The sequence below is a fragment of the Buceros rhinoceros genome, unplaced genomic scaffold (genome assembly GCF_000710305.1).
Source record: "Buceros rhinoceros silvestris isolate BGI_N320 unplaced genomic scaffold, ASM71030v1 scaffold6417, whole genome shotgun sequence".
In the NCBI taxonomy this organism is placed as follows: Eukaryota; Metazoa; Chordata; class Aves; order Bucerotiformes; family Bucerotidae; genus Buceros; species Buceros rhinoceros.
Window position 1 is genome coordinate 27577 of NW_010420325.1, and position 11171 is coordinate 38747.

At 40.3% G+C, this 11171-nt stretch overlaps 1 protein-coding gene across 1 annotated transcript; it reads left to right on the top strand.

Annotated features, from left to right (window-relative positions):
* Positions 1-526: 526 nt before the first annotated feature.
* Positions 527-10790, top strand: LOC104496180 (adenylate cyclase type 7-like; the record flags this gene model as incomplete). Its single annotated transcript, XM_010139262.1, has 8 exons — positions 527-697; positions 1934-2134; positions 4182-4346; positions 5160-5309; positions 7595-7743; positions 8048-8159; positions 10245-10372; positions 10632-10790. Coding segments are annotated over exons 1-8 (1235 nt in total), but the record flags the coding sequence as incomplete, so codon positions are not given.
* Between the last annotated feature and the right edge of the window lie 381 nt (positions 10791-11171).

The following is an 11171-nucleotide window of genomic DNA, read 5'->3' on the forward strand; positions in this document are numbered from 1 at the left end:
CGGCTGCCAGGCAGCATTGCCCACCGGCTGTCGGCTTCCACCCTGCCAGCAAGACTCCACTACCCCACTTTTACTTGCTGGTTAGAGCATGCAGACAGGAAGGTTAAGGTGTACTTTTCTTTTCTCTTGAGGAACACCGTGTTCACTTAACTGAATACATTAATTTAGTAACACTGTTTCTCTGCAGAATTCATCGCAGGAAGAGAGAGTCAACCTTACGGACTAAGTAAGCACAAATACAAATACAAGTTCTGCACAAATACAAGTTCTGCAGATTCACGTGTAGAGCTGATGATGACTGCCCCGTGCTTTTGGGGAGGCTAACTCTTCTGCTTTTGGTTGCATTGGAGATCTGAAGTTAATGCTCATGAAAAGTAAAGTTGGAGAGCGTGGGTTGCTTGGTGTGCCAAAAGGTCGCAGCGGCAGCAGCAGAAAGACAAAACTTCTCTTTGAAGCAGTAGCTTCAGCTGTGTCTTATTGTGTGCCCTGGGAACTGCGAGAGAAGTAGCGACCAGCCTGGGAGAAAATGCCAGCTAAAGGTAAATACTTCTTCAACGAAAGTGATGACTGCAGGATATCAGACCCGCTGTATGAGAAGTACCGCTACACAAGCCAGCAGCATCCACTCCTGCTTCTGCTGCTCTTCATTGCAATCATCTTCTGGACCACTCTAATTATAATCTTTTTTGTCACTAATGTGAGTATACTTTTTTCTTTGTGTTCGGTGTTTTCAATGAGGAATCACTGTAACAGCACACAAAACATTTCTAAATAATTTTTTGAACCTCACGGTATCACAGTTGCCATGTTGAGAAAATTAAGTAATTGTGTATGTAATGCTGTGTATGTTTTTGAAGTGACAGGGAAGGGAGGAGACAGGGTTGTCAGGCTCATGCACGGTTACTGTAAGGGTTGTTCTTTCATTCCTATGTGTTATGAAGAAATCATAACCTATGCTAAATGGAAACTATGATAGTAAATAAGTAGGAAAGAGGCCAAGGTAGAATAAGAATGTAAGTTAAGGTGTCCTGCATTTCTCATATTTTCTTTTTAGAGTCATCGAAGAAATGTAAAGTGATGCATTGGTTATGAATTCCTGAGGTGATTTTTGAGGGGGTTGTAGGTATTTATTTCTATTTTTTTGGTAATAAAAACACAACAGGAATCTCCCAGTGCAAGGGGGAACTGTTGAACTGACAGTTAATTAGCAAAGAGCAGGCATCCTATAGGCATGGGAAACATGTTGCTTAAAGAATTTTTTTGTTGTGTAATGTAATATAATTTTCTATAAAGAAATGGAGTGTTCTTCAAGCCAGCCCAGTTGACAGCTAGTGAAAAGGGGAGATGATTTAAAGATAATGTTGTGAAAAGGTAACAGGGAAGCTGTTATAATCCTTTATTGCCCTCTAACAGTGCTTTCCAAGTACTGCGCTTCATGATAAAGGGTGTTTAAGTGCCTCTTTGGCAACAAATTTAATCTTACCAATTGCACTCTATCCCTTTTAGCTTTTATTTCTTAAAAAAGGAAAGAAGTAGCAACACTATTTGTATGTTACAAGTCATCTGTAAACCTTAGGAAGGGAGCTGTTATGCTCCTTTTTAGCAAAGCTTGAACTCCTTAAATGCATTTCTTTGGGTACATCTGCATTGTACCATACAGTATAGTTAGGACGTAGCTTAAAAGACTAAACCAAAACTGCTCATTTGGGAAATAATAGTGGTGGAACTGGATATCTATAGTAGTATTTATGATACTATCGCTGTACGTGGGAGAGGCAGAAAGTGTTAGTGCTGCACAGCTCGACTGCCCGGGCATTCAGGTTGGTGTGTTTTAAAGCTAGCTAAGCCCTTTCCAAGACAGTTTAGATGCGTTTTCCGTTTTTCCTAAAGGGGCCATTTAGACCAAATGTAAGACTTTGTTTTGCTTTTGCAGGAACCTCGTTATCATCTTGCCTTCATTATCGCAGTGTGTGCTGCTCTCGTCGTATTTGCAGTCGTGTACTTACTTCTGTGTATTGAATCCCTGTTTCGGAGGTGGCTGACGCTGTTCGGAGTTGTGATTTGGATATGCTTCTTAATTGTAGGATATGTATCTCTGTTTGAAAAAGAAAATGATTATCAACTGTGGGAACAGGTATGTGTAGCTTCTTCATTCAGGCACTCTCACAGAACTGGTTGACAGTATATATAAATGTGTTTGTGCGCTTTATTTTTTCTGACTGTTATAACTGCTTTTTTCCCTTGAGATTTAGGTTCACTTTTATAAACCAGTTTTATTGATTTATTAGAATAAATTTGAATTTGTATTCTTTGTTGTAGTGATAATACTGCTTAGCTGAGAAAATTGGATAACTGCATAAATCTAAAATCTGTGCAGGAATTGATCTTCAAGGTGTAATTGAAGTGAATTTTATTTAAGACTTTTATTAAATCTTAATTACAATGAACTCATCTTTGAGAGAATTTTTTGTTAATAATACTTGCTTTGTTAATTTATGTGGGTGAAAGTAGTGTTCAAGAAATGTATAAAGGACTGTAGAGCTGGGTGTGCCCTAGGGAGCATGTTTTCAAATCAGTAGGAGAGGTGAAGTGAACAATAAGAATTAATGACACATCCTGGCATAGCTGGGTGTGGCTGAAGTTCATTGCTTAGTATCTCCCATCAGAAGACGGGCGACTTCAGCATGCCAAAAATATCATAATTTGTAGGAAACTCCTCCTAAGCTCTTATAATGTAACAGAAGAGTTTTAAAATGAAATAAAAATTACTTTTTATCTTGTTTACTGACTCTTCCCTTTCCCCTCTTTATTTCAAACAAAGAAAGATATAAATTACCAGTTAAACAACCAAAATCTGATTTGCATTATGGCCTGGGTGCAACACTGTGTATTTACAGTTGCTATTCAGTGTTTTTTAATTTAGAGGAAGAAATTATTACCTTAGGGGAAAAAAAACCAAAATGCACTGTTCTTAACTAAGTACAAACATGTAATGAAGCAAGATTTGGTTTTGCTGCCTTCAGTGCTGCAAGCCAATGTCTTGTGGTGGTGTCATGAGATAATAATTAATGTTGATTTAAAGCCTAAAATACAAGGAGAGCCTAGATTAGAAAGTAGAAGTGAACAGGTTCCTTTCAGACTTTTATCTCAAGTTATGAATTTATCACTAATTAAAGCTACTACTTAAATGAAGTATGACCTTTGCTTTCCCACGGTTATAAAACTATTACGCAGTGTTCAGAGCGTTGTGCGATAGGCATTCTACATATGGCAGAAAAAGATACTTTTTTTTTAGTCCGCTAATATATTAAAGATGAACATGAAAAGATTGCTTTTGTTTTCTTTGCTTGCTTGTTTATTGCTGTCCCAACCTACCTGTCTCTTCTGGCAAAACATTAAGAGCAGACTGGACCTTGAGACTTCCGTGGCGGAAGCTCGTGTCTGGAACGGCACAAGTTGAGTTGCAGTGATGAGATGGAGCTGAGCCAGGAGCACTGTGATATTCTCCTCTGATGGGGGTTGTTAGTTTCCATATATACGAGCTAAGCACTATAAGGAATCTGTAAATGTGGATTTCAGTTTTGTAGACCTCTCTTCTGATCCCTAGCTGTTCAGTGGACCGTTGCGCATTTTGTAAAATTTGTGCCGCTAACTATGTAGTTAGTGCCCTTAATGCCTGTTCTCTGTGTCAGCACCAGGAAGTGTTGGTTGGATTTTTGTTTTTTTCTCAAATATGGTGTAATGATATGCATGTGATAGGGTGATGTCAAAATAATACCTTGGAGAAGGTGAGGAAAGATTCTATTCGATATCGCTCTCCTTGCAACACACTGTTCCTGACATGATGTACAAAGTGCATCTTCCGCTCTAATGGGTAAGTTAAGGATGAAGGGCAAGGAGAGCTGAAAAACTTAAAGGTGGTATGTTAAACTGCCTTATCTGTGGACCTGCAGCTGCTAATTCCTTCAAAGCTTTTAGGACTCGCGCTGTCCTTATGGTTTTAATTGTGCTTTTGAAACATCAAGATTTATTCAAATTTCATTCAGCCTGCAATGAGCAAGAATCCGGTGACTATCCCCTTTATTCTGTAGTGATTTTTGACAGGCGCCTGATAACGTGTGTGGTATTTTTTTGTTTGGTTGGTTTTGTTTTTTAATTTTTTTTCTCTTTTCTTTCCAAAGGTGCCATTCTTTCTATTCATAATCTTCACAGTTTATACCATGCTACCCTTTGGGATGAGAGGCGCTGTCATAATTAGCGTTCTTTCTGCTCTCTCCCATATTATTGTTATAAGCATTGTGGTAATCGTGACTTCTCAGGAAAATAAGGAATCCATTCTATTTCAGGTAAGGAAGTACTGCTTGGTTAAGTAATTAAAATACCATTAGTTGTATTATCCTTTGGTATTGGCTTAACTGTCCTGTTTAGAGAGGTTCCAGACTTCCATGTGGTTATTTCAAATTTATGGATTTGGAGCTTGAGCCGGAAGTGTTTTGCATGCTTTTCACAAAGTGGCAGTTATTTTCACCTGTAATGCATTTTGGGTTTCTGACTTACATGGAAGAAACAGAATTATCATTTTAAATATTTAATTGAGCTACTCAAAATACGACAAACTTTGTCACAATCATTCTTCCCAATCTCTGCTGTTTCAGCTGGGTCTGTCTGACTTCAGCTGGCACTGCCTACAGGGTGGATCAAAAGGGCTGTTGCTGTGCTGGGGAGTCAGCAGGGCCCGGGAGTGCTACTGGGTGCTTCCAGGGTTCCCAACATTTATTAATAGGGTGTGTTCAGAGGAGCACCCCAGCTCCTTTGATGTAGGTGTGTCAGACTTCACTCAGCGCGCTGATGCACGGGTTTGTAGACTGGTTTCTCCCTGAATCAAACACTGGTGCCTGCAGATCAAGGTTGAGTGGTACAGCAGGATTTTCTGTTTCACTGCAGTCCCGTATGTTTGTAGAGGACTGCCCGTGTCTGTGGAAGTTGCTTCTGTTTCCCGGGGGCATCCTGGTTAATTGCACACTGCGGCTGGAGGTGTGACCGGGCAAGGGCAACACTGAAGGCGGCCTGGAATTGATTGTTTTTAAGGGACTAGTCGGTGTGTTAGTGAGGTTTCAATGACCGTTCTGCAAGAGGTAAACGTTTTTCTTCTTGTGCAGCTACTTGCCAACGCTGTCATTTTCCTTTGTGGTAACTTGATGGGCGCGTTTCACAAACGCCAAATGCAGGTTGCTTCGTGGGATCTGTACAGATACACATTAAAGTTCATCCAGGTCCGAATGAAACTGAAGATTGAAAAGAGGCAACAAGTGAGTGAACTAATTAATGTTATGAGTCGCTTGTTTTCATTTCTGAAGTTTGTATAATTTTATAAGGTTGGTGACTAATGCACGTTGAGAGGCTTGGCCCAGTCTTTGTGATACCCACCTAGTGTCGAAAATAAAAGTTGTGCCATTTGTAACAAAAGAAGGAAGTTAAAGGGAGGAAGCTGTTCTCTGCGGCTTGTCTATGAAAATCACAGTATTTGTAACAGGAATGTAACTGCCAGTTATTTTAGTTACTTTTTTTCTAGTATCAAATGTTACTGGAACTGACCCACTTAGAAGAACATGCACTTAATGCCCTGAAAAATACTTGTAGGGTCATTTCAGCAGTTAGTTTCATGCTTCCTCTGGTTGCATTTTTTTGTTTTGAATTCTAAAGTATTATTTGTTCTTGTATCCTCTTGTCTTAGAAACTATTTTTCTTTTGCCAGAAGGAGAAAATTGGAGCCTGAGGGAGAAAAAAACCCCATATAATAGTTTACTCTATTCAAGTATGACATTGTTTATTTACATAAACTTCAGTGGTATTTAAAGAATAAGCAAGGACCATGAATTTTGTACTGAGGAAGGATTATAAAGAAGTATCAAAGGGGAAACTAGGGCATGTTTCCTCTTTTATTCTGGTATAAGTAGGGTTAAGAAGAGCAGCTCTAGAAGGCTGATGTGTACCAAGTTCTCTGCCCACCAGTTAATAAGAAAAGGAACATTCTGAAAAGGGACTGATGGTCAAACTCAAAAGAAGAAAATGCCACTCTGCCAGTGCAATGCGTCCTCTGATAGTAATCTTGTGAGATGAGATGATAAATCTGCATGAAAGCCCTGGCAGAATTTCCCCACGTGCCTTCTGATCAGCTTACTCAGGCAGTGTGCTCTCATTCCATGGGCGATGTGGTAACTTACATGGTTGGGGTTTTTTGTGATTGCTCATTTGAAGTGTAGATGTTCTTAAGTCCATGGACAGTTTTTTTTTTGTTTTTTTTTTTTTAATCTGTGTTGCAATTTGCCACACAGTTTGGAGTCTCCTTTTTGCCACCCACTTTTTTTTCTGTGAAAACAATGTGAGAAATGCAGTTCAGGGTTGATCGTCTCTTTCTTGAAAACTGCGATGTGCAGCCACAGATGGCCGTGTTACATTCACTGGGGCTCTGCTGTCAGCTTAAGTTGCTCCCCGAAGTTGACTCTCCTACTGTTAAAATCTAGAGGAGGGGAAGGAGGTGGTTCTCTTTCTGGGGACGGTCTCAAACTAAACTGCTGTCTATACCTAGTGTAGGCCAGTACTTGATGCTTAAGATCTCCCTCTTCCCACTGTGATCCCAAGGCACTTCTTTTTGGTGGCAGGCACTGGTTAAGTAACCTGGCAGCTTACTGCCACCTGTATGCTGCTGCACTGGGAATTCAGGAAAAGGGGGCAGAGATTTGGTCCAAAGGGACAGCATTTTATTTAGTTAAACGATGTGGTGACCTTGCTGGCGATGTCATCCAAAAAGGTTCCTGCTTGTAGCTGCTCCATGCAACATTTCCTCTTCTGTGGTCACTCTGTCTCTAGACAGGGTAGAGCCCTTTCTGTGTTAAAAGTACTCGCTTTGTCTTCCTCTTCTGCCCGGCAGCTTAGCGGGGTCTTCTTTGAAGAATGGGCTTTTAAGTCAAAGCCCGTGTGAAACAGTGCACTGAATAGTCAAACAATGTAAGTGTTTTTTTGCAGAGTCTGTGTGCTCACTGAGTTCAAAAGATGGTATTTGAGTGGCATCAGTGCCTAGTTCATTTAAGCTATAGCAGCACGTTGCCAACACTTTTGTATCTATTGCTACTCTTCCAGCATTTGAGAAATCACAAGGGGTTTTGATACTGCATAGATTGTTTGTTAGAGAATACAAGCTTTTGCCAGAAGCTTTATCAGATGATGCTAACACAACACTGAGACTGATCAACAAAGTGAGTTTTCATTTACCCAGAAACTGTGGTACTGAAAACTGAATTTTTTTCTGTTTCATGGTTACAGAGATATGTCACACCTAGGTCACAATGAACAGAGGAGAACAATTTGCAGCACCCTTCTTTAACTGTAAAATTGATTTTGAGAACAGAAATGTAAAACTCTTCTGGAAAACCTGGCAGGCATTGGTCAAAAGCTGTTTGAATAAAGGTGTTTGTTAGGGTGAATTTTTTTTTTTTTAATTCCTTCCTTGCAGTCACTAAAATCCTACAGTTTCAGTTTTTGGTTTTGTTTTTTAAGAATTTTGCATCATCATTTTTTCCCCTTCTCCTTTCAGGAAAATTTGCTTTTATCCATACTGCCAGCTCATATCTCTATGGAAATGAAGCTAGCAATCATAGAGCGACTAAAGGAAACTAATGATAATAGACAAATGCATGACAACAACTTCCACAGTCTATATGTAAAAAGGCACCAAAATGTTAGGTAAGTGGAAACTCTAGAAGTGATTGTATTAATATAATCTGCTAATCCCTAACAGTGTGCATGATCCAGTGAAATTACAATTTGGAGGTAGACTTTCAGACTGAAGTGAGCTTCTTTCCTGTGGTGGGAAGGTAACGTGTCATAAACTGATCTAAATCACTTGAGATACTTGAACCCTTTCTTCTGGAGTTGCTTTCCGAAGAGAGAGATGCTTGGTATTAAATGCATTTTAATAGTTAAGTGGACTGTGGAATAGACTTGTCTTCATGTTTCAGTTACGTGCTTTCCTTTTGTTCTTGTGTAGCATTCTTTATGCAGACATTGTAGGATTTACTCGCCTTGCCAGTGACTGCTCTCCTAAGGAACTAGTAGTGATGCTGAATGAACTTTTTGGGAAGTTTGACCAGATTGCAAAGGTAGGCATAGCAGTTTGTTGTGCAGTGGGGATAAAGGCCACCAGTGGGAAAAAAGTCTTTTCTGCAAGACGGAAGGCAGTTGGCATTAGTGCTTCTGAAGTCAGGAAGGGAAGGTTGCTTTGTCTGTAAAGCTAACTAGCAAAACCACATTAAAACAAAATTTAAAACAAAAATGGGAAATTTAGCAAGTTGTTACTGTGATTGCAATTCTTGAGTCGGAGGTTTATCCGACTGTGTGGTGTTAGGGAACTGTCTGATGGCAATAAATGATTGTAACAGGGCTGGGCTGTTAAGAGGCCCTGGACACGAGCTCTGTTGAGGAACTTTGCTGTGTTCAGTTGGAAGGATTGTTTGTTGGCTCTACAAATGGAGACCTTTCAGGCACACATTTAAATTCATAAATTCAGTCATATTCCATCAGACCAAGACGTTCGTTAGCTCAGCAATAATCATTAGTAAAGGATACTTACAGAAAAGCGTGAGAATGGGAAGTAGATTAGAATGGTCCCTCTGAAGACGCACCCTCAGTACGGACCCTTCAGGCTGCCAGTGGCTCTCAGTGCTTCTGAGTGCTGCCTGAGGTTAATTTCTTTGCAGCTGTAATCGCAAACTCAGTGTTGGAGTTCTCTGCTTGTAGGGACTGTATCATATCCATGTTTGCACGGTCGACTCTGGGTGATGATATCAGATGATATCCTCTAAAACTGGCCCTAGTTGTGCATGTTCTGTCTTTCCTTTTGATTCTTCTGTTAGTATTATGAGGCAAATATGGCTTTAGGAAAGTAAATGCTGCGTTCTGTTGCATCCTGTGTGACATCAGAAAACCAAATACCAACCCAAATTCTGGTTCTAGAAATTTCACATTGCCAAGACTAGTGACTACCTATCAAAACTCCCCATGGTTTAAAGATGTTGCTGTGATACCGTAATTGACTATATTTGGGTATACTGAATTGGAAAATTTTCTTTTTGTGACATTCTAAAAATTCTTCAGACAAAGTGGTAAGAGGAGTAAGATTGCTTTAAGTAAACCTTTGTGGATGTCATTCAATAAATTCTTAAATACATTGCTAATTAAAACCTGGGTAAAATCCTAGTTAATCTTTTTGACTAAATGACTTTGATCTCTGTATTTGTATGAATTCATTTTCTGTTAAAACTTCAAGCACTAGCAAATAAGAGTCACACTAACTGTGGTGTAATTGTATTGTTGCAAAGCAGCTATTAAGAACACACAGATGAAGTCATGTCATCACAGCTGCCACAAGTCTTTTGTGTGACAGTAGAGGGTGAGGTTAAAAACATCTGCTCATTTTTTGCAACTCTTCCTCAAATACAAAAATAGAAAAGATTCCAGATTTTGAGTGATACGTTTTAATTTCTCATTTCTGTCTGCAGATTGCATTGTTGAAAACAAAAGTCTGGATTTAGCGAGTCAAGGTCTTTTGCAGCTCTGTGGTTGAGTTGTGAGAGATTCCTGGTTTATCCTGCTGGGGAGTATTTTCAGTCATCTTTTCCGTAATGCAAAAATGTTATGGGCTGCAATTTCCCTAGTAGAAGTTGATGGCTAACTTGGACGCTGAGCTGGATAGTGTCCAACAGCTCTGCCCTAGGGCGAGGTTCCCCTGCTGATCTCTGAAACTGAAGCACAGGGCTACCTAAGCTTGTCGCTTGCTGCAACACTCGGAACCTGCTGGATGGCTTAGGATGGTGGAGAACGATGGATGTTCTCTTAAGGCTTTGACTGAAGGGGGATAACAGCTTAGTTTGGTAAATTGCCACTGATTTGGGATGGTTTTGATGTTGATTGAAGAAGTGCTGGACTGTTCCCACAGCAGGAGGGAGGGTTGGGCAGCTGGAGGTGTCACCTGGCCCAAATTAAGCCATCTCTACTCCTCAGTCAAACAGAATCACAGACTGGAAGGGTGTTTAATTAGTGATAGCAAACTGTAGTGTGTGCTCTTCAGTCACATTTGAAACAAAAACCCCCATTTTTGCTCCTGCAAAGCTACCAGGTTGGGCATCCTAATTCCTGAACTTCAGTCCATTTATTCCCTGCTAAATATGTTTTCTGTGATTTCACAGGAGAATGAATGCATGAGAATAAAAATCTTGGGAGACTGTTACTACTGTGTATCAGGCCTACCCGTATCCTTACCAGTTCATGCCAGGAACTGTGTTAAAATGGGACTCGACATGTGTGAAGCAATAAAGTAAGTATAGCACAGGAGACTTTTTAATATATCGAGGGTATGAAGATACGGAATAAAGGCATTCTTAGTTTTCTTCTCAGCATCCAAAGTGTATTTATTAGCTGAGGTTGGATAGTTACACGAGTTGTAGACAAGAGACAGAGTTTGTCACTTGTCTTTGCACTAAGTGTTTATTTAGACTAAACCGTAGCTAATCTCTGGCAGGAGGAGATAAAATCAAAAGTGTAACGTATACGCTAATCCCCTCCTTCCTCCATAGGCAGGTGAGAGAAGCCACGGGTGTGGACATCAACATGCGGGTTGGTATTCATTCTGGGAACGTGCTGTGCGGTGTGATCGGCCTCCGGAAGTGGCAGTATGACGTCTGGTCACACGACGTGTCCTTGGCGAACCGCATGGAGTCTGCGGGCGTACCTGGGTGAGGATCTTCCTTGTGGTGCTGATTCACTCTGTCATCAGGGTTTTTGTAATCCTGATTTATGAATCTGGAGTTTGTAACTGTGCCGTGACACCAATCCTTATAATGGCCTGATGGAAATAGGGCAAATGTGTAATTACCAGAGCTGGAAAACGTTAGTATTTTCTGATTCTGTTTTCAATGAACTATAAAATTCCATTCTTAGGCAAGTGAGTGCTTCTTGACCTTCCCTTCACTCGGGAAACTTGTGTGACTTCAGCAGAGCATTGTGTGGGCTTATTTCTGTGCACAACAACTAATACAGTATTTGTGAGTTCAGCTGAAGAACAGGCCTGCTACTGGTGCTGACAAGGCAAAGCTGCATGTCAGTATGTATTGAGC